The sequence below is a fragment of the Mirounga leonina genome, unplaced genomic scaffold (genome assembly GCF_011800145.1).
Source record: "Mirounga leonina isolate KUSES-001 unplaced genomic scaffold, KU_Mleo_1.0 Mir_165, whole genome shotgun sequence".
In the NCBI taxonomy this organism is placed as follows: Eukaryota; Metazoa; Chordata; class Mammalia; order Carnivora; family Phocidae; genus Mirounga; species Mirounga leonina.
This window is the reverse complement of record NW_023270415.1, coordinates 65,960,444-65,987,618: the sequence shown is the minus strand read 5'-3', so window position 1 is coordinate 65,987,618 and position 27,175 is coordinate 65,960,444. Positions and strand designations below refer to the sequence as shown.

The 27,175-nt window shown below is 45.8% G+C and overlaps 1 protein-coding gene across 1 annotated transcript in view; it reads left to right on the top strand.

Moving 5' to 3' along the window:
* The first annotated feature begins 19,531 nt into the window (after window positions 1-19,531).
* FBXO32 (F-box protein 32) overlaps window positions 19,532-27,175 on the top strand; it is a 34,510-nt gene continuing 26,866 nt past the window's right edge. Inside the window, exons 1-3 of the mRNA XM_035011871.1 lie at window positions 19,532-19,867; window positions 25,955-26,067; window positions 26,966-27,015. Coding sequence (XP_034867762.1) covers window positions 19,752-19,867; window positions 25,955-26,067; window positions 26,966-27,015 — 279 coding nt within the window. The 5' untranslated portion in view covers window positions 19,532-19,751. The remainder of the gene's footprint in view (window positions 19,868-25,954; window positions 26,068-26,965; window positions 27,016-27,175) is intronic.

Sequence of the window (27,175 nt, the reverse complement as noted above, 5' to 3'; positions counted from 1 at the left end):
GCATATAACACCCAGTGCTCCATGCAGAATGTGAAGACTGGTTAGCTTTAGAAACAAACACCTTCCAATGGCTGTTATTATAATAGCTAATCCTTACTAGGAGCTCCTAAGACACCAGACACTATGCACTATCTAATTTAATCCTCACAACAACCCTTGAAGGAAATACTGTTATCATCCCCATTTTACAGATCAGAAAACTGAGACACAGAGTGGTTAAGTAATTTGCCCAGTCATACAGACTGCACTTGCACCCAGGACTCTGACTCTAGGATCCATAAGCTTAACTTACACCATCCTATTCTAGAAAATCAATAAACTCAGATCCAACATCTACACATTTGACTGAAACATCTAGAACTGAGAAGAGCATTTTCACCCCCTCTTTTTACAGTTGAGGAAATGGATGACCAAAGAAAGGAAAGGGTTGGCCTATGGGCACCTAGCCAGGACTGAGAGAGCCAGAATTAGAAGCAAATTCACCCCTCAGGACAGTGCCCAGAGGCTGCATGTACAGAAAGATGGCACAGCCATGTTCCTCAATTTCCACATCAGCCTTTCCTACTGTCTCTGAGGCTCATTAAAATAGGACAGTGAGACCTTAGCTTTTGGATAGATTTCCACAAGAAAATTTAGAGGGGAGTAATTAGCTACTTAATTAACTTTTTAATTTATCAGTCAAGGAGCAGGACCTAATTGAAGCTTCCTTTGGGTGACAGAGTCAAGAAACCAACATAATAACTAACATTCATTTAGCACACACAATGTGCCAAGTCTTACCCTGAGCAATTTACACATTTTCACTTAGCTCATCCTCACACAACTTGATAATGCAGTACTGATAAGATTATTCCCATTGCACAGGTGATAAGATAGAGGTACAGAGAGATTACACTTGCTCACTTGCTAAATTTACCTAATATTTGTCTAACACTACTTCCGTTATCTATTTTCTTCTTTGTTGTCATAACAACCTGAGGTCTCTTGGCTTAAATACAGGGAGGTTGGCATCTCCTTGGTGGTTGTGAATGATTCTGTGGCTTCATTATCTATGTGCCCCAGGGAGCAAAGGAGAGTGGGTACATTTTTACACAGATCTCATCAAAGACTGTTTAATTCAGGATGAGGCCTCTCAGATGGTGCAACCAGTCTGTTTCCATGGGCAACAAGATGGATGGTCTGGGGCCAGCTTCCCTTGAGGTGATGTTGAAGAAATGCCACAGGGAGTTCACGTGTGACAAGTCCTGGGGACGTTAACAAGGAGAAAGCCACGTGGTTCTCAATACAGTCCCTTTTGGTACGGAGGGTGGCAAAGAGGTACAACCATCAGGCCACTCCTCTCAAGGTCTAAAGCAGCAGGGAAACTTCCCAATCACATGTGCATGACAAGATCAGAGGCTGAGGTCCTCCTGTTTTTCTAGGTATTTTTGGTTTGGTTTGGTTTGGTTTGGTTTGATTTGGTTTGGTTTGGTTTGGTTTTGCTTTGTTTTAGGCACTCAGTTCTGCTTACATTTAAAAGGGCACTGTGTTCTGGCAGGATTTGCTTTTAAAATAAAAGGTGGGGAATAGATAAGAAATTAATAGGCCTCCCTCAGTACATAATGACCTGTCATAGTTTTGACACCCGACATTTGGAGAGTGGGGACTAGATGAAAAACAACACGGTAAGGCTTTCACTGAGTCAAAAGGTTCAGAGGACTGGGTGTCTTGTCAGAAGCTATCAAACAGGGGCACCTGGGTGGCTCAGTCGTTAAGCGTCTGCCTTCGGCTCAGGTCATGATCCCGGGGTCCTGGAATCGAGCCCCACATTGGGCTCCCTGTTCGGCAGGAAGCCTGCTTCTTCCTCTCCCTGCTTGTGTTTCCTCTCTCGATGTCTCTCTCTGTGAAATAAATAAAATCTTAAAAATAAATAAATAAGTAAAAATAAATAAATAAAAAGAAGCTATCAAACAACTATAATGTATTCAGTCTGGAGAGATCTGGCTTTCTACCTATTACTAAAGTTATCTTTTTCTCCCAACACTAAATCTTCCTGTTCCAGGACCCCACTAGGAGTCCTGGTGTAAGGCAGACCCCACCTACACTATAAAAGCCTAAAAGGCCAGACATTCATTATCCCAGCTTTCCTTGTGGTTGAGTCACAGACCCACGGGCTTTCAATCAGAAGCCGGTAATGCGAAGAAGTAGGGCCAGTGGAAAAGGCCTTCTGGTGAGGCCAGTAACAGTAATTGCTGTTGTAATTGCCAGTAATTGCTGCTAGCAATGCCTGGTATCCAGGCCAGTGATGGTACCAGTGTCATGCTGGTAATGTCCTCTGTGCCAGGGGGAGGTGGGGATGTCAGCCACGTACGTCCTCACTAGGCTGCTCCTTAAGCATCATTTTGGCCTTGGCCCCAACCGCCATCTTGCCTCCCTTGTTCCAGCTCATTTTGTAAGCCTGGGTCTTGCTGGTGATTCTGTGCACTCCCCAACAGGCTTTCCATAGTTCTTTTTCTTCCTAAATCAGCCAGAGTTGGCTTCTGTTGTTTATGATGAAGAGCTGCGATGGACACACTAGTTGCATGACTTAGACAAGTTAATCTCCCTAACCCTCAGCTTCCCTGTCTGTAAAATGGGGATCATACTCTTATGTCTTCCCTTTATTATATAATCACTGAACACCTACTAATCATTAGGCACTGTGTAAGCTCTTCTGCACTCATAGATTCACAGTCTGATGGGAAAGACGGACATTAACAAATTATCATGGAAATAATTTATTACAATTGTGTGAGATTCTGTGAAAAATTCATAGCAGCATAATTCATAACAGCCCAAGCAAGCCAAATGTATATCAACTGATGATTGAAGAAACAAAATGTGGTATGTGCATACGAGGGAATGTTATTCAGCTATAAAGAGAAGTGAAGTACAGAAACATGCTACCATACGTATGAACCTTGAAAACATTATACTAAGTGAAAGAAGGCATGCACAAAAGACCACAGACGGTATGATTCTATTCAGATGAAATGTCCAACATCGGGGCGCCTGGGTGGCTCAGTTGGTTAAGCGACTGCCTTCAGCTCAGGTCATGATCCTGGAGTCCCGGGATCGAGTCCCGCATCGGGCTACCTGCTCAGCAGGGAGTCTGCTTCTCCCTCTCCCGCTCCCCCCTCTTGTGCTCTCTCTCTCTCACTCTCTCTCTCAAATAAATAAATAAATAAATAAATAAATAAATAAATAAATAAATAAGTAAATAAATAAAAGAAATGTCCAACATCGGCAAATCTATAGAGATAGAAAGGAGATTAGTGGTCTTCAGGTGCTAGGAATGGGGAGGGGTATTTGGGAGTGACTGCTAAAGGTGACAGGGTTTCCTTCTGGGGTGATGAAAACGTTCTGGAACTAGATAGTAGCCATGGTCGCACCGACGTGAGACTACACTAAGAACCACTGAAATGAACACTTGAAAAGGGTCCATTTTATGGTATGTGGAGTATATCTCTAAGAGGGCTCTCATTCCTATTCCTTTCCTCATCACTGTTCGCTTTGTGCCCTGCCTTCTTTCTCTCTTAATGCTGATCATTTTTCTCAGTGCTGCTAAGAGAGCCTCTGGTATCCCTAGGTGCACACACTTCTGGTTTAGCAGACCCATCACAAGGACCCTCCCTCTCTCAGATCTAAGTCAATTCCAGAGAAGACTCTGATTGGCTCCACTTAGGTCACATGCCCAATGCCCATCTATGGACTAATCACTGCGCAGGACATGGGGTGGGGGATAGGGACTATGATTGGCCCAGCCTGGTTACCTGGCAACCCCTATGGGAAGGTAAGTGGGCACGGTGAGTAACAGCCCCACTGGAACCACACAGAAAGGGGGGAGTTTGCCCACAAGGAAAGGAGGATCTGTTACCAAAAGGGCGGGGGGGGGGGAAAGGGAGATGAGATGGTGTGCTTGACAACCAATATCTATCCTGCTTCACCACGATTACTATGGAAACTAAGCTGTTCCAGGCATGCCAGTAAAAGCTCCATAGGAACGTTTAATAAAAGACCTAAAGAATAAGTGGAAATTAGTCAAGTAAAACCCAGTACCTGGGGAAGAATGCTACAGGTGAAGGGAATACATATGTTAATATACGTTAAAATGTATCATCAACTCTTAACCACTAAGTAATGAAGTGCTTACTCTAGGACCCAGGAATCCTGCCTCCCAGACAAGGTCTCTCTGCTCCGGAGAGATGTGGCTTAGAACACATTCTGCCTCAGGTCGCCTGCAGAAGCTCCCCACTGAGACCTGTCACTGTGGATGAGCAACACACCTGATTCATGAAGACTCTCCGGCTGTTTCGTATCACAAGCAAAATAAATACCATTTCATGCCTAGTGTTCCAACCCTCTTCCCACATAAAAGTTGCAAGGAGATATTTTAATAGTCCTCACTTTCATCTAGGTAAAACTGTGCCAAGGGACGATAACATCAGCTCAAGCACATTGCTTGAATCTTGGAACACTCTGCACAGCAGGTTTGTTCTGTTTTGTTTTGTTTTGATGTTAAGAGGTTGGGGGAGGGAGGTTGCAAGACTGGGCTGACACAGATGCATAAACTTTATGGGGCTGGGAGAGGACATAAAAGTCATCCAGCCACTCATCTTAAGGATGGGGAAATCAAGGAGTCCTGGAAGACTTCAGTGATTTGGTCTAAACCACACAAATGCTCCTGTCCCCTAAGCTGCCCATTTCTAGCTCAGGCAGGACCTACTTGGTTGCAAAAGACAGAAGCCAGGGAAAGTCCACAGGCAGGGCTGGGACTTGGGGCTCCAATGATGTCATCAGGACATACCTCATTGTCCTTGAGCACAGAATGTCCCAGTCTGCCCAGACTGAGGGGGTTCCTAGGATGTGGGACTTGAAGTTTTAAACACAGGACAGTCTGGGATCAGTTGGTCACTCTAGTCTGTATCCTCAGCCGGTCATCCTCTGTGTTAACTCCATTCTCTCCTGCTTCTCTCATGGAAGCAAGAAGGCTGCCAGCATGTCCCACCCTCTCTGCAACTCAGGCAGAAAAGAGACTTCTAGCACCATGACATGAGTCCTGCAATTCACTCTGTTTGGGTCACATGCCCTGAACGCCTCACTATATCCAAGTGGATGACTGGCTAGGGTTGTGCTCAGCCCCTCCCAGACCTTCTAGAAAAATGGCTACAGAAGCCCACACACTGGTCATCATTTCATGGCTGTCATTTAATGCCCATGTGTGATGCCTGGAAATACATAACAAGTTATATTTATGTAAGATGACTGAGAGATTAAAAAAAAAAACTATATAACAAAATGGTGCTGGTGGCCCAGTAAGAAATTTTTCCCAGAACCTCGATGTCAGATTGACACAAACTATCTTGACAAAGGCACTTTCTGCAAATCAGGAATTTCAATGGGACCTCACCCTGAACAGGCAGAATCCCATCACCACAAACATAAATGTATCTCTAAAGAAGAAACGGGGTGCCTAAAGGTGGGGCTCCCCCAGCACATCCTCCAGCCTGAAACCTCCTGGTCCTCTTTGCGGAGAGTGTACCTTCGGTGCTGGTCACAGGAAGTTGTGACATTTTGAATATTTAGGGTGGGGCCACGCCTCCAACCCTGCCCTGCGGAGACCTGCTTCACTTGGGCCACATGCCCACCTTATCACCTCCACACGCACACGTGTTAAGTATCAAGGAGGGGTACTGTACCCCAACTTTCTGTACTGTTTAATCCTGCTGACAGATATTCTCCGGGTAATTGTGAAGGTGGGCCATGTGTTAGAAGGCTGATGCTTTAACATGGCGAGTGGAAGTCAGAAAGTCAGAAAAAGTGGGGGGTTCAACCTCCTCTTAATGCCTTACGAGTTGTGCTGGCTATTTCCCATTTGCCTTTCCAGACTCAACACTCTGCCATTCTCTGACTTGCTCTGGGCTCCAGGAAGCTGCATCAGCGGGCATTCTTTTTTTTTTTTTTTTAAGATTTTATTTATTTATTTATGAGAGAGAATGAGAGACAGAGAGCACGAGAGGGAGGAGGGTCAGAGGGAGAAGCAGACTCCCTGCCGAGCAGGGAGCCCGATGCGGGACTGGAGCCCGATGCAGGACTCGATCCCGGGACTCCAGGATCATGACCTGAGCCGAAGGCCGTTGCTTAACCGACTGAGCCACCCAGGCGCCCTCAGCGGGCATTCTTGCCCTCTAGCTTCTGGTTGGGTTTATCAATGGGAGGGATGGGTGGGAGATGGAAGGGCAGGAAGAGAGTCAGGTCAGGGTATTTATTCCCCTTTGGCTCCTTTGTCCCAAGTCTTGGGACTTGGCCATATCCCTTACCAAAGGCCACTGCTCCTCTCTGGTGTCCCTCTCCTACAACCATGGCTCCTCAATCCAGGTTCCTATAACTACTCCCTCCACTTGCCCCTGGAGGCCTTGCAGTGGGCATATTCCTCCCCACCTCTGTCCCCACACTGCTCCACCATCCCTTGTTGGTTTCCCTGCCCACAACCATTATAAACTGTCCCTTTACTAAACTGTTCTCATGTACCCCATCTGAGTCTGTTCCTTGCAGGGATCCTGAGTGATATCCCAGCTATGAGACCTCAGGCAAATACCTTAGCTTCCAGAAACTTTAATTCTCACAGCTGAGAATGAGGATGACTATACTTGCTTCTCATGGTCATTATGGGATGACAGAGGAGCCCAACACCTTGCCTGACACAAGGCAGACACTCAGTCTAAAGACACAACTATCTCCTTCACTAGTCTGTGAGCTCCTCCCAGACCAGGGACCTCATTTTATTCATCTTTCAATCAACAGCACCTAGCACTGTACATTGTCCACTCCATGTACTCAATAAATGTTATTTCATGGAATGTTGATCTGGTTTTTGGCCCCTGTTCCTTCCCTTTGTTTCTGGAAGATAGATAAGAAAAATAAGGCATCACTTGACTCAATTCTCTGACACTCCTACCAATCCTAGAAGCTTACAGTGGTGGTCTTCATGTTGTATCTTATATTTTTGCTATGTCGCAAATACAGTGATTTTGTCACACATGATCTGATCTGTGTGTTTTCTCTGGAAAAGTCTTGCTGAGGAAGGATGCCATTTAAACATGTGATCCTGTACCATATTTGGAGACTGTACTGTAAAACAGCTCTCTGGATCCATTGGTCTCCCCAGCTTTAGGGGCTCCTAATGCTGCTTCAGCCTTTAAAACTGTTGAAAGCACAAGACCACAGAGTGCCCATCAACAAGGAGAGACGCACTGGTTCCAACATGTCTCCAGTGCTGTAGGGTTTATGCAAGATGCTCACCTCACTTCTGAAAGACTCTCTGCCCTCCATATTGTAGAGGAGGGTCTTCACAATCACGCTCTAACTTGCCTTCCAGTTTCGTTTCCTGTCTCCTTCCATGCAACCTCTGCTCCAGCAAGACTGAGTCAACACCTTTGCCCAAACACCCCGGGCTCTCACACTCCTGCACAGCTTTGCCCTCTGGCTGAATGTCATCCTCCCTTGTCCTTTCTACAGTGAAATGAGGTTTGTCCTTCAGCTGTCTCCTCTCCTCTAGAACCTTCCATGACTTCTCCATAACAGAATAAGTTCCTTCCTCCTCTACACTCCTCTACTCTTTTGCACAGATATACCACACATTACATTTTAGCGCAATGGGTCTGTCTCCCCATCTATTGATGCTCATAATCTCTAGCATTTATTAAGCATCTACTACATACCTGCTACTCCATGAACATCTCATTTAACCCTCATACCAGCTCTGCACTAGCTCCCTGAACTGTAAATGCCATGACTGAAGAGACCATCTGAGTATGTGTTTTGGGGTGTTGGTTTTTGGGGGCAACTTTATTTGTTTGTTGGGTTTTCCTTTTTTGCTTTGTTTTTCTTTTGTTTCGTGTATTTTGGAGAGTTTGTTTTTTGCATTTTTCCTTTCAGTCTTATACCTCCAATACCTAGCATTGGCACAATTGAAAGTGTTCAACAAATACTTGTTGAATGAATGAAAGTTAGCTTTTTGTTTTTTTGGATTTGGGGGGGGGATTTTTTTTTTTTTTTTTTTTTTTTTTACTTACAGAGACACTCAAAAGCAGAGACTGGAATGAATTTACCCATGTTTCTCTCCCTGCGCTTAGCCTGTGTCTGGTGGGCAAGGGCCACGCCCCTTCATCTTTGTTTCACCAATGGCAGGACTTTGTTTAAGTACAAAATAAAAACTTGAAGAAGGAATAAATGATGGAATAAATATGATTACTGTATATCCCAAAGGATTATAACTTGATGACAGGCAACTGAAAAAGAAAAGGTAGAGTAAAAGCTAAATTCTACCCCATCAACTTTCTCATTTAAACTATAAAAATGATGTTGTCATAAGTAATGCTAGGAGCAAAGTCTATTTGCCTAACTTTCTTAGGTAAAAGAGACTTTTAAAATAGCTTCCCTCTCTTATTTTGTATTATTTCTGGCTTGCCTTCTTCCTGGAAAGCTTCACATAAATTGAACATTTGTAGATCAAATTGATTTAAATATTGTAGAAACCCTTGCTTTTTCAAGAAACACCACCTACACAGCTTCTGGGAAAATTCAGACCACTTCAATAAAATGAATAAAATGATCACTTTATGCTTCAATAAAATGAAATCAGCTCCCAATTTGTATCACACAGGGGCCTAGCAGGTTACTAAACTCTGCTCAAATGGTTTAACTTAAGAGGTTTTAATGAAGGGATCAGTTACAGAGGTGCAGATAGAGTTATGGGAGCCTACAAGAGGCGAGGGCAGCAGGAAGCAGCTACTACCTCTGGGTCTTGGGGGCAAGAGGCAGAAAGTGATTTTCAGAGTCCAGTCAGAGCTGAAATCAGGCCAGAGCAGCTGCCTGGCAGGAACTAAAGTCGTGGAAGGGCTAAGCCTACGGTGCGGAAGCAAAGAGGGAGAGAGGAGGAAATCTTTCTCTCTCTCTCTCTCTAATTTTTTGCCAGTAACTTTCATTGACCAAACTCAATCAGAAACCAGAGCGCAAGGAAGCCCAGGTGAGGGGGTCTAGATGGATTCAAGGGAAGGGAAGGGGAGCGATGCTGGGAGTAACCTGCACGATTCACCCCTTTTGCATCTACTCAGCATCCATCTTGCCCCTCATTCAGATGAAGACTGATAAAAGTCTCCCCCCCAACATTCTGGAGACCCAAAGTCCCATAAACTGCTATGTCATGGTAAGGAGAGGTCAATACAGTCACACTTTCTCTTGGAACCTATATTGTAACGTACCCTTCCCATGAGTCAGCAGAAAGCTAAACCCCAAAAAGAAAATTATAATCAATTAGAGAAGACATGCATACCACCACCAATCCAAACTTCACTTGCTGCTCATGCGATGAAAATCAGCAGTCCCTCCACTACCACCATTCCACCTTTTCCCTCAGCACCTCCACTCATTGGAGTTTTGTTACCTGATAGGATGAGTCAACTCTTCAGTTCCTGGAGATCAGCCCTTAGTGACCCCATACTGACTGGATTATCACAGGTTTCCACTAACCATTATTATTGTATATGGCTAAGAAGTGCTAAGAAGTGACCCAGTGAGCCTTCTGGGCTCTGGATATGGTTTCTCTTGCCTTCATTGGGTAGCAGTAACCTATTTCCCTTGATAATTAGGATCAGTCACTCCAGTCAATACAGTAACCTTCTGTCTGCTTGTTGGTTCCATGGCAAGAGGAGGCTCAAATGGCTAGGGACAGTTTCAGCTTCAACTTTAATGGAACCGTGTCTGTGCTCGCTGGTGGAAACCAGAACCTCCAAGCCCACCAACCCAAGATTTCAGGGATGGGAAGCCAAAGTGCTCCAGGTGGGGCTTGTTAGGTATAATGGATTAAAAAATGAGATGGGGCTAGTCCCACCTCCCCCCTTCTGGACATGGGGGAAACACTGTATTTACTGCATTCTGTAAGATGGGAGCCCTGAACTTTTAGAACATTATTCCCCAGCAGTCTTTAGAAGGTCATTCTACAGTTCTGGCAAACTTCTGAGTGATGGGTTACAGTCCAATCAGCTCATTTTGCCAGCAAGCACCCAGTGCTATACTTCTTTTGTCATAAAGTGAGTCCCTTGGTTATTTAGAGGATGGATACCAAGACAATCGAGGTCCCTCCAGACTACATAATAGCAGCGATGACAAAAACCAGTTGGCCATGTCTCCGGTCCTGAGTCTCACTTACATGAAAGAAGGATTTTCTTTCTGAGGTCTAGAAGTCGGCTTTCTCTGTCCTTATTCTCCCTGTTGCCCTACTGTAAACTTTGGGAGACAGAATTGTTTCATGGAAAGAACACAAGCTTTAGAATTAAAAGTCCTGGATTGAAATCCCAGCTCTGCCACTTGTAAGCTTGTGATTCTAACTATGCAGGTTCCTTGTGAATAACATAAGGATATTATATCTACCTTGTAGTGTTTGGGGGTGGTGAATTAAATAAGCCAATGTAGATAAAAGTCAGGCACACAACAGGTACTCAATAAATGTTATTCCCTTCATCCTGCCTTCAAGCTAAATTCCACACCTGAAACATCAATTTTAGAAAATGTTTGTAAGAGAATGTGTACCTTAGGGAAATTTCTAAGATATCACCAGTTGAACTTTCTCAGGGTTCAGGCTTCCTGCCCTGATGAGGTTCATACCATGGATTTATAAGAAAAACCTATAGATCTGGGCTTTTCAATTCCTCATCTTTTACTTTCACACATGGACAGCTCAACATTCTTCTCTGTCTCCATGTTTCTAAATCTGCCAGTTTTGTGCAAGCTGAAATCCCCTATCTGGGCTTGAGCCCAGTTTCCTCAGCAGATGATTTCTTTAGGTAAGTCCTAATACTTACAAATCATCCTCTCTGGTCTAATTCAACGGTTGGCCTGAGTGCACACATAAGCACATGAGACCACTGGGGCTTGGAGGGGTGATGGGCAGAGGAGACCGTGTGTTTTTACGTGACCCAGGCTCTGAATGCCTCTGAATTGCTAACAATTACTGTTAGCAAGCTACAGACATTGACCTTGGCTCTTCTAAGCACAAAGATTTTATTGGAAGACTATCAGGGTCCATAACATCAGCAAGAGGCTAAAGAAACAGGCATGGGAAACTGAGGCAAGAACTGAGAGAGCCCAGAGGACCAGACAGCAAGGATCATAGCAAAGCTGCTACAGCAGGCCAACCAGGGTCAGCACCTCTCCAAAGACACTGGCCAGGAATGCCCTCCCACCAGGAACCACCAAACCTCCTTCCATCACTTCTGCAGGAGAGTGTGTTTGACTGGCCCAGCCCAGGTCACATGCCTGCCCCTGACTTTGACCACAGCAGGGAGAGAGAAGATCCGGTCCCTTTGATCCTGCATTTGGAAGTCAGCACTACCTCTCACCAAGATACGTGAGGCATCCCCACCCTCCACCCCAAATCAGGGGGCTAGCAGAAGGTACAAACTGGATGGTAAAAATATATACATAAGAATATAGACATAAAACAAATTTTCAGCACCCACCCATTCACTTACTGGTTTGGGGCAATTTCATTCTTTGCTTCTTTGTTTAAAAGAAAGTTTGTTATAACTTATTTGTAGTGAGAACAGCACTACATATATATACATAACATTTTTTAAGGCATTTGAAAATGAAACATTTCATTTCACAGGACAGGACTGTGTGTTATAACCACTGTCAGGAAAAAAAAACAAACAAACAAAAAAGCATCTTATTCAAGATGGATCAGATAGTGGAGGACAGAAAGAGAAGATCCCTTTTGAATGTTGTTCTAAATGGAGGTCCTCCCTCTTCCCTAGGCAGGCCTGGGCAATTAGAAAGAAGTCCCTCCCGCAACACAGGCAATCCCCCCAGGGCAGAGGAAACACAGAGTTCCTCCTGTTGGTGGCCCTAAAACCAGTGAAAGTGAGGTCTCACTCAGAACAGTCCTCAGCCTTCCACCCAACCATTTGTTTCTTCTTCCACCTAAAGTAGAATCTGACTCTTGATGTTGAGGTCATGAGTTCAAGCCCCACATTGGGCATAGAGGAAAGGAAGGAAAGAAGGAAGGAAGGAAGGAAGGAAGGAAGGAAGAAAGGAAGGAAGGAAGGAAGGAAGGAAAAGGGAAGGGTGCAGAAAGCCCTCCTTGGCATTCCCCTTTCTTCATCACTTGGATGGGATCAATCACCATTTGCTTCATCACTTCCTACTCATCCTTTAGGATTCAGCTCAGGAGCAACTCCTGGCAGCCTCACCTGATGGTTCCAGGTTGGGTCACATGATTTATCCTCTCAGGTGTCCCAACAAACCCCATGCAAATCCCTATCACTGCCCATGCCACATAATTTTAGGAATACATATTTGTATGTCTCTCTCTCTCTATAGCCTATATGCTCCCTGAGAGTAAATGTTCTAAGTTGTTTTAGAAGAGTACCAGGAACATAGCAAAGGCATGAGGTATCCCTGTTGAGACAAAGAATGAATGATATTCTATAATAAATTTTACAGCCTGTAAAATGATCAAAACCAGAACTAAAGATAACCACTCCTTTTGCTTGGTTGACAGAGGAGAGAAAAAAATCTAATTTATGCCCCATCTCTTCAATAAATACACAATTTGAAGACGTTTAGCAAAAAGCTTTTATACAATACCATTTTTAGCAAAGCAGATGTTTAAAAGACTGAATTATTTCTTAAATTACTATCAACAGTAAACCCTGGTTGAAAATATTATGTCCCTTAAGGGACTGGATTTCTCAGGCTGTAGTCAGAAAGGGAAAGAAGATGAACATTCTGTACTTATTTTTAAATTACATTCTTCTTCCTGAAATGAATGTACTGTTGTTAAAAAAAAAAAAAAATACCTCACGGGCTCATTATTGAATCATCTGAGACAAACGGTAAAATGGTTTTCAGTTCATGGACCACAAATTCTAGGCTACAACTTAGAAATTCAGTTCCACATACACCGAGGCACTTTGATTCTTTGATACATGCCAGGCATACGGCATACTATAGTGAGCAGAACACATCTATAGACTTTTGCTTTCTGTGGAAAAATGATGGGTATGACAGGCAGCCACCCAATAAGAAAGACAGGAGAGACTTCTGTTTTTCTATTTCCCGAAGAAAATTTGTAATCATTGTTAATGATCACTTCAATCAATGATGCCCAGAGAATCATACAACCATCTTTACAACAGGTATGTCTATCAACGGAAAACTGACCACCAAACAGGTTAAGTGACTTCTCCAGGATTTGATAATTCAGTAATTAATTCACATGAGGAAACACACTCCATATGACTCATGAACCACTTCTCCAATCACCAGGGTTGACGAGTCAAAACATGCAGTGATTACAACAAGCTGTCAAAATGTAACAAGCAGCAGATCTGCATTCAATCTGATGGTCAGGTAAGTACTTAGAAGGCACCTGATTTTTCAACTCTGCTGTTTCTCTAGGATCCTGGGTGACTTTGAGGAGTAGCCTCTTTAGGGGATCAAGTTGTTTTTCTTGTACCCTCTGGAACAAACTCACTGATAACAAGTCCTAATAAAATCTTGATCACTGGAGTGTGTAAATAAGAGGATTTGAATTTTACTTGAAAATTTACATTTCTCAGGGACATTGGTCAGTCCAGCAAGATTAATGGAACATTCCAACCCTGTTGGTTTGGTCTCATGGTGCCTAATTCCCAGGCCTGCTACTAACTAGTTCTGTGTTCAAGTGAGTCTCTCTTTTACGGGACTTAACCTTCTCAAGGGTAAAAGGAGGGAACTGGATTAGGTAACCTCTCTAAAAGTTTGTTCTGATCTTTAAGCAGACCTGTGATTAAATGTTTAACGTATCTGAGCCTTAGTCTCTTCATCTATAAAATGGGGATAAAAATACTTACCTTGCGAAGTTATATAAACATTAGTGATAATAAGTAAGTAACCCACAAGACACAATGTCTAGATGAATTTCAGTCCAAGCTATTTTTGTATATGAGAAATCTCAGAACTAAAACCTGTTACTCAACTATTCAAGATACCATTTGAAAGGTTATAGATAGGATGGTTTTAACCAATTTCAGGCACTGATATTGTATTTAAAACTTGACAGCCACAACAAATTTAACATCCTCATTCTAAAATGTGTTTTTATAAAAAGACACTAGAAGTCTGGGCTATTCCTGTAAAATGTTGTGGTTTCATTCATTTCTCTATATTGTACAAAAGTTAGCGGCCTTGCCTCCAAATCCTATTTACTACTTATTGAAAGAAAAAAAAAAGAATTTTCATTAAAACTGAACAACTGAGCTATGAAAGAAGGAGGATTATAGCAAAATGCCCTTGACCCTCTCTCACAAACAGAACCAGGCCCACATTTGAGGAATGCCAAATGATTCTCATTAAAGTAATGAGAATATTTTCAGTGACATGTGTCCGACCGACTTTAATTTAGTTGGCAGAACTCACTGCAGCCGGAGACCCAAAAATAACACACAGCCAACAATTCCTACTCAAACACACCTAACAGACGTAGTTCACACTGTTTCAAGGATGCCACACCCTAGACAGACAGGGTGTAGGGTCATGTGCAAATTGTTGTATCCTGTGACCACACTGACAGGCTGAATTTAATATCCTGAGTTCCTCTGGCTCCCCCTTCATAAAATTCACCCTAACTGGGACAGGGTGAGCCAAAAGATTTGGTTGATCCCAGCCCCCACCCCACCCAACAAGCTAGAGTTATTTTTAACTTACAACTACTGCTGATAAGTATTTAAAAAAAAAAAAAAAAAACCCTTTCAGAAAGAGAAACTATGAACAAACAAAATACCATTGCATTTTAGTGAGAAGTAGTCAGTCCCTCAGCCAAAACTATAAACGAATGTCATTTTGGGGTAGAAACAACACAGCACTTCGTATTTATCAAGTTTTCAATCCTTCCTACAAACAAATTCTCTAAACAGCCCTGCGAGGCAGTGGGCAGGCTAAAATTATGTTGGGTTTACCTTTGGAAATGTAGTCTTCTGAACAGAAAAAAGTCCATTTCAATAGTTCAAGTGCAATAAATAGGAACTAATAACATGCAAACTATCATTTCATTGTATAATGTGCTCCCACATAGGCCATTTTTCCCATCTGGAAATTAGTTGAGTGAGCTATGCTCCATGCCCTCAAAACTTAAAATTTGGTGGGTAGACATGAACGTAAGCAAGTAAAAGATGGAGGCTCAAATTTTGCCTAAAGGTAAGAATATTCTCTACCATTGGTGCTGGCCCCTTTATAAGTACTTTATATATATCATTTCGATAAATCCTCACAATACCCTTTGAGGTGGATACTATCATTATTCCCATTTCACAAATGAGGAAACTGTGACACAGAGAGGTTAAGTAACTTGCCCAGGGTCACACAGCTATTTAAGTGGGGAACTATGATTTGAACCCAATCTGGCTCCAGTTAGGGTTGGAGACAGACCTGGGTACCAGCTTGGGTTTCACCACATACTACCTAACTTTTCAGACCCTCAGCTTCCTACTCTATAAAATAGGGAATAACCATACCCAGCTCACAGGCTTTTGTGAGGAGTATTAAATAGGATTACATTCGCAAAGTGCTTGACACAGGGTCTTTAGCATGGCTAGCACCTGTCATGAGGGGAACAAACATTTAAACACTCAAAACATTTTGGGGGGGGCACCTGGGTGGCTCAGTTGGTTAAGCGACTGCCTTCGGCTCAGGTCATGATCCTGGAGTCCCAGGTTCGAGTCCCACATTGGGCTCCCTGCTCAGCGGGAGTCTGCTTCTCCCTCTGACCCTCCCCCTCTCATGCTCTCTCTCTCTCTCAAATAAATAAATAAAATATTTTTAAAAAATAAAAATAAAAACTTTTTTTTTTCCCTAAGATGCTACCTTTTAACCTCCCCTATTTGCCTCACCAACTGGTAAGGCGCCACCAATGGAGGGCTCAGCTAAGCAGGGTAGGATCCCTTCCTCCTCCCTACCTTGCATCCCAGAGTAGTTCAACCACATTTTTTGAGTTATTTATTGGTTGTGAGTCACGTAGCAAGCGCCCTAATAGGCACCATGGTGACTAAAGCACTAAGACACGGCCCTACCCACAAGGAGTTCGCAGCCCCATAGGGGAGAACACACATTTAAAAAAAAAAAAAAAATCAAATACCCAGCATATAACATGGGCAATCTGTTGCATGAAGCTGTTTGGGAAAGGCAATGGCTCAGTGTCCATGCAAAGGGACTCACCATCGTGGTGCTCACATGGTGTGCCCTGCTCAAACCATGAGGCCATGCTGGTCCTCCCCAGTCTGTGCCTTGCAAAATTCCCAGAGCATCCTTCTGCCTCTGTATCTTCAGTCCGAAGCTTTGCCTTGGTGGTTCTCAATGCTCAGTCAGGATAAGGCCCCCACTCACACAGACTTTGTGAAGTCAAGCCAGGATCTGATAAGAAGGTAACTGTTCTAGACATGGCCTAGCACATTCTTTATCCTGAGGGGCTTAGCATGCCAAGGCTTCCCAGGAGAAACCATGTGTTTGAAGAAGTGTCAAGTTAGATTTTTAGTGGTGAGGGAAATCTAAAGCAGTCACTGACACTTCAGAAGAAGGCTGGGTTAAGATATGATAGCCACAACCTTTTTTTTTTTTTTTTTTTTTTTTTTGAGAGGGAAGATAGAGCTGAGGGACTAGAGACAAACACTGAGGTTTCCTGAGATTAGTTCTTATCCTCCCCCCCAAAAAGGTGATTTCCTATTTATGCTTGAATTTTAGAAGTCAAAAAAACTTTGACAAACTTTCAGCCCTCAACTCTTTGTAGCTACTGGCTACGTAACAAAAGACCACAACCATCTCCGTGGCATTCAACGATAAACACTGATTTCTTCCTTGTGGGGCAGCTGAGGTGTCTGCTCCATGTGCCCCATCCTGGGACCAAGGTTGGAGCAGTGGCTACCCAGGGCATATTCTTGCCATGGCATTCACAGAAACAGAAGGGGACAAGACCAACCCACAAGCACACACATCATATCCTCTGCTCACCTCACAACCACCAGCACCCCACGGACCAAAGCAAGTCACATGGCCAAGTCCAATGTCAAGAATCAAAGAAGTATAGGGGCAGCTGGGTGGCTCAGTCAGTTAAGCGTCTGCCTTCAGTCCAGGTCATGATCCCAGGGTCCTGGGATAAAGCCCCACGTTGGGCTCCCTGCTCAGCAGGGGAGTCTGCTTCTCCCTCTCTGCTCCTCCCCCTGCTTGTGCTCTCTCTCAAATAAATAAATAATCTTTAAAAAAAAACAGATAAGTACATATCACTAAGAAGCCATGGGTCATGTGGGGAGGAGAAAAGAACTAGTACTGATAATCCCATTTACAACACTCTCTAAATAATCCTGAAAGGATTATTAGGGGCTCTATTTTTTTTTCTTGACGGCTCAAAAAACTGAGCCTCCAGAATTTAAGTCATTCATCCAGGTCAGACAGCAGTATGATACTCTAGCAGAATGAGAATTCAAATCACCTGCCTTCTGTGGTTTCTAGAGTGATGTAGCTTACTGACATGTAACTAACAGACATCTATAATAATCACATCCCTTAATTATGCTCCCTTGCAGATCTCAGTTCTCTCCAACAAAGGCCAGACCCAACATTGTCCCATCTGTTAGCATGATCATAGTGTTTGTCATTTGTGTAGGACCTTCTGCAGTGTTTTTACAAGCTATTTTTACTATTACCACACTAATAAATTATTTATGGTGGGAAACCTGAATCAGAAAACTCTGGCTACTTGAAAACAGACTTTATTAAAAACATCTCCTTCCCCCTCCAACATGCACCCTCCCAAGGCACACCCACAATTATTTTGCCCTACTCTAAGCCTTAGAGATTGCAGAGTCTGTGGAACAGAAGACACTTACAGATGGCTGCCGAGAAAGGAATATGGAGGGATCGAGTTTGAAACTAATTCCTGAGCATGCAATTTTAACTTGCAGCGACTGCTTCGTGCAGTCTAATCGCCCAATAGGTCAGACGGTGAAGCATCACAGCTAGAAGTCATGAAGGGCAAGCAGCTATCCTGATGCTGGCAGCCTCCCACAGCCTCCCATTCACCTACTCAAATAGTGATGGAAGGTCTAACTTTTGGCCTGGCAAGGTGCTGGGATGCCCCTTGAACCAGACCAGACCATCCAGCTCTCAAGGGGCTGACATTCTGCAGAGAGGGATGGAGAGGGATGGATTGTTACAAATGAAAAGTAAAACTGAACAGGGTAACTTCAGATTGTACTAAGGACTGTGAAGAAGCCAGCCTTACCAAACTGGGGAAGTCACTGGCTTAACTCTTCTCTGGGGCCCTCTGTGCCCTCATCTGGAAGACCGTGCAGCTCCCCGCCCCCTGCTCCGGGCCTGCTCGCCCCAGTTTAAAACGATTAGGTTAAGGAGCCAGTTGGTGAGGGTCTCGGCACCTGCGCCCAGGCCGGGCCTGTTCGCCGCACTTCCTTTAGTCCCCGTCGGTCGGGCGGAGGGGCATTCTGCGTCCCTCTCCCAGAACGCTCACCAAAGCTAAACAAAACTCCCGGCCTGCTATTTCCCGGAGAGGAATTAACAGCCCAGAGGATGCCGCCCGGCGGGAAGGAGGGGAGGGTATAGCGGGTCCTCAAAACAAAAGCCCAGCCCCCGGCGCCGGAGCGAGGCTCGGGCGCCTCCAACGTGCTCGGGGCGGCGCTGTGTGCGGCCCGGCGCCCCAGACGTGGGCGCTGCGCGCTCAGGGTGCCGAGGGTAGGTTGGGGGACTGTCCCTGCTCTCCACTCCCACCCCGCAGGCATCAGACGCCGCCCGGCCTCCCTGTCCTTCTCCTTCCTTTGCCACCCTCGGACTCGGGCCTGGCAGCGGACCCATTAACGACAGTTCGGGGGCTGGGGGGGGGACTGCCCCCCTCCCCAGGCCGCCTCGCAGGGGTGGCCCTCTTCCGCCCCAGAGCCGGGTCGAGGAGGGGAGAGAGGCCAGGAGGCCGTCGTCCCACTCCCCAGCCCTGCTCCCGGCCGCTCTGTGCTCGCCCGCCCCGTTCCCGAAGGGCCCTTGTGATTGCGGGACTCGATGTGACAGCTCGGGGCTGGGGGGGGGGGGTGTATCCTTCCTTCCCAGCCCCGCCCAGGAGTGACCCAGACGCCGCTCGGGCCTCCTTCCCGCACCTCGCCAGCCCCGGAGCGGCGGGAGGACCGGGCGCGTCTTGCCGAGCGCTGGGCCCCGCTCTCCCGGCGGCGGCAGCTGCGCCGGGGGGGGCGGGGAGCGGAGGGGCGGCGGGAGCCCCGGCCTGGCAGCTCGGCTTCAAGTTTCCACCGGCGCGTGGTTGTGCAAGAGCCGGAGGAGCGGGAGCCGCGGGCGCCTCGGAAAACGAGCCGAGCCCATAAACAAAGCCACGTGGGCTCGGGCGGGAGGGGGGCCGGGCTGAGAGCAGGCGGCTCTTCCGGCAACAAAGGGCCGGAGCCCGCGGCCCGGGATAAATAGTGCGGCCGCGACGGCGGCGCCGCAGTCCCGCCAGCCCCGCGCGCCCTGCGGCCTCCCCGGCGCCGCGCCCTCCGCGAGCACGGGCGCTCGGCTCCGCAGCCCTGCCCGCCGCTTCCCTGAAGCCGGCCCCGGCACCCCGAGCACCCGCCCCGGGCGGCACTTCCCCGAGGCCGCCCAGCCGGGCCGGGCCGTCAGTCCGTCGAGTCCGTCGCGTCTTCCCCGGTGCCATGCCATTCCTCGGGCAGGACTGGCGGTCCCCGGGGCAGAGCTGGGTGAAGACGGCCGACGGCTGGAAGCGCTTCCTGGATGAGAAGAGCGGCAGCTTCGTGAGCGACCTCAGCAGGTGAGTGGATCCGCCGCCAACTTCCAGCCCCGCGAAACAGACCTGGGCTGGTTTCGGGGGCGCGGGGCGGGTGAATCGCGGGCCGGCAGGACTGGAACAGGGGGAGGAGGGGAGCCCGGGCCGGGGGGTGGGGTGGGGAGTTGACGGGGTTTCTGCAGAGGTCGCCAGAGCCCGGGATTCGGAGAATTTGGTTTCTCTCGCTGTTCAAGGTCAGCGTCTCCGAGTGGGCACAACTCTACAGAACCCCGGGTCCTCTGAGAATCTGACGACGACCGCGGATCTTGTCCGCAAACGTTCAAACTTAAGCACCCAACTTCAGGGGACCCCTGCCTTAAGGACACGAGGCGCGCAGTTTGCCCGTGCGGGGGCGCGGGCGAGTGGGCTGCGCGCCTGTCACCGCCGGGGCGGCGGGGCTCGGAGCGCCCAAGCGCTGTGGGCACAAGTCGGGTGACGCGATGGGTCCCGGGTCCAGCACCTCCAGGCTCTTCCCACGCGCAGGCGACCGCAGAGTGGGCAGGGAGGATGAGTAACCGGGAAGGGGCGGCCAGATGGTCCCCGGGGCGCCGGCGCTTGCGGGGCGGACTTGAACCGGGGTGAAGACCTGCGGCGGCTGCAGAGCTGCGGAGGAGGGAAGGGGGGCGGGCATGGAACCCACAAGCTTTCTGCTTCTGAAAGGACGAAGCATTAGCACCTGTTTCCTCAGGGGGCCTTTCGGTCAGTTTCCTGGCCGAAATAATTTCAAGTGATGCCTATCGACTGCAGAAAGTCCACCTGGCTCAGGGGAGGTCCCACCTGAGCTCTGTCCGTCTGGTGGAAAAGCCGAGTTCCGCTCGATCGGGTGCTCCGCTTGGTTAATAACACAGGAGTGCTGTCTAATAAGTTAAGTGGTCAGGAATCTGTCAGTCCCGGATCTCAACAGTCGACTTCCAGATCCCCGCCATTTGGCACAGGTGAGAAGGGCAATGAAAGTGGGTCCAGGGCGCCTGGGTGGCTCAGTCGTTGAGCGTCTGCCTTTGGCTCAGGTCATGATCCCGGGGTCCTGGGATCGAGCCCCGCATCGGGCTCCCTGCTCCGCGGGAAGCCTGCTTCTCCCTCTCCCACTCCCCCTGCTTGTGTTCCCTCTCTCGCTGTGTCTCTGTCAAATAAAATCTGAAAGGAAGAAAGGAAGGAAAGAAGGTCCAGAGGGGATCAGTGCAGCCCAGCCATCCTTGGGGGCCTTTTCTCGCAGCCTTTGGTTGAAACCACTGGTACCAGAGCCCTTAAATTGATTTCGGTGATGAGTTCTGTAACTGGATGGGATTCCCGCTTACTGAGATTTACCAGTGACTTTTTTTTTTTTTTGGCGAGCCCCTGGCACTCAATTTTAAGAAAACTAACAAGAAAGTATGGTTATTTTGATAGCTTGAACTCCAGAGCACCCCCTCCCCTAGCTGTCTGTGGTTTGTAAAGCATTAAAACTCCTTTAGTCTTCCAATGAAAAAAAACAAAAAACCAAAAAGCATTTAATCCTAGGGGTCTGTCAGGAGAGATAAGAGCATATATAACTCTTACGTTAAAGATCCTTTGAGGCAGTTCCAGTGGAGTTTGGGGAGCAAATAAGAAATCTCATTTATGGAAAATCAGATCATTTACTTATAGTAAAATAAAAAGACCAACGGCTGTCACTAGACTCTTCCCTTTTAGGGATGCCAGTTACCAATTATGCCTAAATTATTCTTCCTAGACTAGAAGGCTCCTTCCTTCCTCCTCGTTCCTAAGGAATGATGATCTGCTAGTTCGGTACTTTATTTCTGTACAACAGTTCAGATTCTCTCTGGGGAGGTGCAGCAATGATCTGCTGAATGGTGTCGCAGTGGCTCACCCAGATACAATTGTAGGATGCTCTTCAGTAGGATGCAGACCATTGGGCTCAGCAGGGGAGGATTCAAAATACAGAGCCTCTGGTTCCTATAAATATTCACACTGTATCTGCTCCAGGAGATAAGCTGGTTTCACTCCCTTTAGGAGCAAATAGTGGTGCCTCTCTGGCCATAGTATGGGAGACCTGAAGATGGTTTTAATTTACCGCAGAAGTTTAACCTAGGCTGGATCAGGTAGCTTTACACCCCTCTGTCCCCTTATGAGCCGCCTTTCTTTCCTCCCATTTCCTGCCTTCTGAGGTGTGGCACTGCCATAGTTATAACAAATGGTGATCAATATAGGGACCACCTGTGGCTCTTGGATGAGTCAGAGTTTAGGAATCATCTGGTAGCTCCTAGCAAAGCAGCTGGCTGTTTGTTTGTGGAGTATTTTTTTTTTCCCTCCATCAATTGTAAACAATCTCTTCCCTACTTAGCATGAGAAGTCTGCCAACTTAAAAGCAGTTGGTCTTCTGAGACCTAGGTTTGTAGTCTCAAATATCCCCACTGTTTTTAGCCTTGGTGATGTTTCTCTGTGAAGTAAGGTTTGGGTTGAATGCCTGCCTACACAGGTGAAGCTGAATGCCTCTCCTGTTAGGAGAAAACAAAAGGCAGACCCTTTCAAAAGGGGGAGGAACAGGAACGGGTAATAAAACAGAGAACTACAGAGGCAGGGTACACTTCTCTAATTCCATGTACCATCCTGTGAGCTGCCTGAACAAGAATAGGGAATGAAGGGTGCCTTTGGCGTGTCCCGACCTGGGGACAGTGTTTAGTGTTGATCACAGCATGTCTGCACAGCACACCTTCTCTGGACTCTGCTGGCCACTGTCTCTCTGTTCCGAGCCCCGTCCCCCTCCAACAGCAGAACAGTACTAAGCCCATGCCAGCTAGGAGCCCCTTCTCACCAACAACCTCCCCCCCACCCACCCACTCCCGCCTCACCCACCCCCAGGATGAGTAATCTCAGCGATGTGAGCCTCAGGCCCCTCTTCTCCAAGTCTACAGTCCTGCAGCTGAAAACCCCAATGTTGCTTTCCAGTGTACCTAAGGCTGAACCAGGAAGCAGGAAGTTTAGCTTGGTACCCTGGATGAGTAGTGCAGGAGATGAAAATAATAGTTCAGATTTTTATGAGTGCTTACTACGTGCCAGGAAGCCACTGGTCTATGAGCTTCATATATTAGGCTGTTTGTTTTACCGAAACAATCTGGGTGCTAGCCAAGGGAGTTTGACCATTTGGGTATGTATGGGAGCAAATTAGCATAGAAATCTCACTGGCCTTACTCTACTACTAAGCCCTTTGGGGCAGTGGCAGCTTTCTTAAATGCCCTGTTAATGCGAACAAAATGAGAAATAGGCCTCCTTTTTTCCCTTCCCTCCCTTTTTATCTCCTCTGCCCAAAAGGTCTTGATTTTGAAATCTTTCCACCTTTTCTAAAGTTGTCTTTCAATATCTTGGTATGTGTGTGTTGATGGTATAGGGCTGGGAGAGGTCTTTTTTTCTTATTCTAGGCCTGCGCCTATAAAAACCAAGATTAGTAAAAACTGACCACAAAATAGCAACTTTAGTGGCTATTATTGAATTTAATGAAGAAAGTAGCCTCTTTAAATAGTTTTGCTTTAAAAAAAAAAATTAAATGTCATCGTTCCTAAATGGCGGTGGCTTTTCTTGTTAAAATTTTCAGTTGTAATTTTCCATTGGCTTTGCATTTCCTTGAAATGGACCTAATTGAACTCTCAAAATAAATTATTGCTTGACAGAAAACCTATAAGCAGGCAACACAAATAAATCTTATAGCCCTTCCTTCCAGGCCCTACCTCAGGAATCCAAAACCTAATAACCAAGAGAAAAGTGCAGGGTTTGTCTTTGGTTGAAGCTTTATCTACATTCGACAGTGGGAGAGCATCATCAACGATGTCAAATTCTTCTTTAACTTTGGAAATGAGTCACTTGGACTTAAAGCAGGTCATTGTCATTTCTATAAGGAAGGCAGGTGCTCAAATTCCTTTGGGTAATGTTCTCAATTAGAAGAGAGTAAGATCGGGGCACCTGGGTGGCTCAGTCGTTAAGCGTCTGCCTTCGGCTCAGGTCATGATCCCAGGGTCCTGGGATCGAGCCCCGCATCGGGCTCTCCGCTCAGCGGGAAGCCTGCTTCTCCCTCTCCCACTCCCCCTGCTTGTGTTCCCTCTCTCGCTGTGTCTCTCTGTCAAATAAATAAATAAAATCTTTAAAAAAAAAAAAAAAAGAGTAAGATAAACTATAAATACTTAAAATTTCTGGGGAATGGCCACAGTCTATGGCCCAGGCTCTGAAAACTTTCTGCTAAATCTCAAATGTGTGATTAAGAGAATAAAACCACTTCATTTTATGGTTCTCTACAGGTGGAATTTAGGCTCTTGGTTTTCATTCATGGTGCATGAGTGTGTTTTCTCTAAAAATAAGCCTTCATGTGGCCTCTTTACACACAAAAGGTTCTAACTTTGCTTTCTAAAGCGTTCTCAGCTTTGGTATGTCATGTACCAAATGACCTTCCCTCTTTTTCCCTTCCCCCTCAACTTTGATTGAAATTTCTTGTTGGCTCTAAGGACTCAGAGTTCAGCTCTCCCTTTGTTCTGCCCCTCTTTTCCTGCTGAGCTGGGAGCAGGTAACTGGCTGCTCAGTGCTTCTGTATGCTCTAGTCATGCAGGTAGACAAGCACCCGCTTCTGTGTAACACAAAGCCTGGCCCCAAACATTCACCCTTGGCTTGCTTAAGAAACTGTCTCTAAGAGAGGGCATTTCTGCAGTAATCTCTGTGAAACCTAAAAATATCCTGTTTTGCCCAAATGAAAAGAAGGCTATAGATACTAGGAAACTCGGTAAATGGCCTTCCTAGGGCAGATTAACAAACGATTACCCATCAAGCTCCTCCCTAATGGGTCCAGAAACACCACGTATATTGTTGGTGATGTCACGTGTGTTTATGTAGCAAGATACTTATTGAAGTGCTACTTGAGAAATGATTGCAGCAACAGGATACTGGAAATTGTTTTAAACCCTCTTTTCTCTCTTACTATTTACATAATGTCCATTGAATGGAGAAACGCAGGTGTGCCTCGTTTTACCCAACAGATGTATGTCAGAAGATCTAAAGCAAATCCCATTTTAAATTCAGCAGAGGAACTCAGAAAATTAAAGGACTCTGATAGATTGGTGATAGAAGAAAAAGCCCCCAGTTTATGTTTTACCGGTGGGCATTATAAATCCTGCCTTGCTCATCCATACCCATGGGGTTTGGGGAAGCTACTCACTATTCCTGATATTTCTGTATCATCCCTTCTACAGAAACTCTTCAGAGACTCTCTGTAAAGTTACATGGTGTAATAGCCTAGAACTCAGCCTACTGACGGAAGTATGCACCTGACCCAAGTTGAACCTGTGCATCCTTCAGTGACCTGTGGTTAGGGCCCTTCGGTCTTTTCAGCCCTTATAAATTTATGAACTGTGAATTCAGCTGGTTTCATTTAGGACCCGAAGTCTTTACCCCGCAGCATGATGCCTAGTGTTAGTCACAGAATTACGTGAAACTTAAACAATTAGCACTGTACGCTAAACATCTCCTAGAAATGGAGGGTATAAGTCCGATTTTTGGCAAATGTGATCATGTTTCAAAGCCATGATAGAAGCATGCTCATTAAAAGCAGCTTGGGTACACTTTAAATGGGTGGATTGTATGGTATATGAATTCTATCTCCATAAAGCTGTTTTTTTGTGGGAGTGGTTTTTTTTGTTTGTTTTTTTAGAAAGCAGCTTAGGGTGGATGCTTTTGCAAAATGAAGGCATTGTGGACTACAGTGATACCAGTAATCTTCCCTCTCCCTCCCCACTGCAGTCATCCTTTTTGCTTAAAGTAATATTGTAGTGCCCGGCATTGCCCTTAGTTAAAGGGTGCAGGGCTGTGTGTCCAACACAATGGCAGGCACTGTTGGAAATTCAAAAGAAGTAGAAGCCCCCATCCCTGCCTTCCACAGAGCTGCGAGAATATTTCATCCCCAAAGAGGGAGGTCTGTGCCTGAACAGACTTCTTTTCAAGGGGGTTTACTGTTTTGTTTGGGAAGATGTATGTTTTATAACCCAGTAAGTTATTTATAGAAACAGCTCTTACTAAAGTATAGCTGTCACAGCTCATCCCCTCTTCTGTTGTTCTTAGTTACTGCAACAAGGAAGTATACAACAAGGAGAATCTTTTCAACAGCCTGAACTATGATGTTGCAGCCAAGAAGAGAAAGAAGGACATGCTGAATAGCAAAACCAAAACTCAGTGTAAGCCATTTGTTCTGAACTTGGAAGAAAGCTGTTTGAAGATCGTTAGGATGGGTTCTTGGTCGGGGGGGGGGGGGGGGGGGGGGGGGGAATTAGACCCCGAATGTGAGACATCTGCTTTAATGCTGACTGTCATTGACAGAGGTTACTGGGATCTCTGCACTCAAACTGGCTGTGCATTTTACAAGCAAGATTAATGTGTTCTTTATAGTCTTGTTTATAAGTCAGTTGGTAGTTGGGGTGTTTTTCTCCTGCTTGTCACTTACATCTGCCATAGTTAATTTAGTTATTATACAGTGATATGGTCAGCTGAATCAGTTCCAGCATGTGTTTTTATTTGGCATTGGGCTTTGAGGCTTTGGAAATAGATTTGTTTCTCCCTCTTTCCTTATATAAATACCATTACATTTCTAGATGCCATATGTAAGAGTATAAAGTTCTATTAATAAGCGGGAATTATAGATCTTTAGTTTAATCCACCTGTACAAGATGATTTCCTCATGTTACCTGCTTTATTTCTACTTTTTATGGCCTTGTATAAGTTGTAGGCTTGGCATTTAAAACAAACTTGTCCTTGGGTATTTGGTTTTTTGGGGTTTTTTGGTTTTTGGGGGTTTTTTTTCAATTTGGAGCTTTGGCCTACTAAGTCTGATGATCAAAGATTTGGAGTGCTTCAGACCAAGCGAGCTATAACACCAGTCTGTATGCGCTGCAGAAGTCAGGCATTGGCATCTCATAGGTTGTTAGTAGAGTCTTCATCTTGTTTGTCAAAACGTTTGACACTTGGGAATACATAAAAAAGAAACAAGTTTAAAATTTGGGGCATGTTGCAAATTTTAAAGCTGTGTGGGGTTTTTGTTTGTTTGTTTGTTTATTTATTTATTTATTGCCTCTGTAGATTTCCACCAAGAAAAATGGATCTATGTTCACAAAGGAAGTACTAAAGAGGTGAGCATCCATCCGTTTATTAAAGAATATGCTTAGCTTTAGGCCCCTCCCGACAGGGTAGGGAGGGAAACTGGGCAAAAATATTACTTCAAATCATGGCTGTCTTCTTGGGTGCAGCTGGTGGTGACTAGCAGTCTGCCACCCACCCAACCATCAGGGT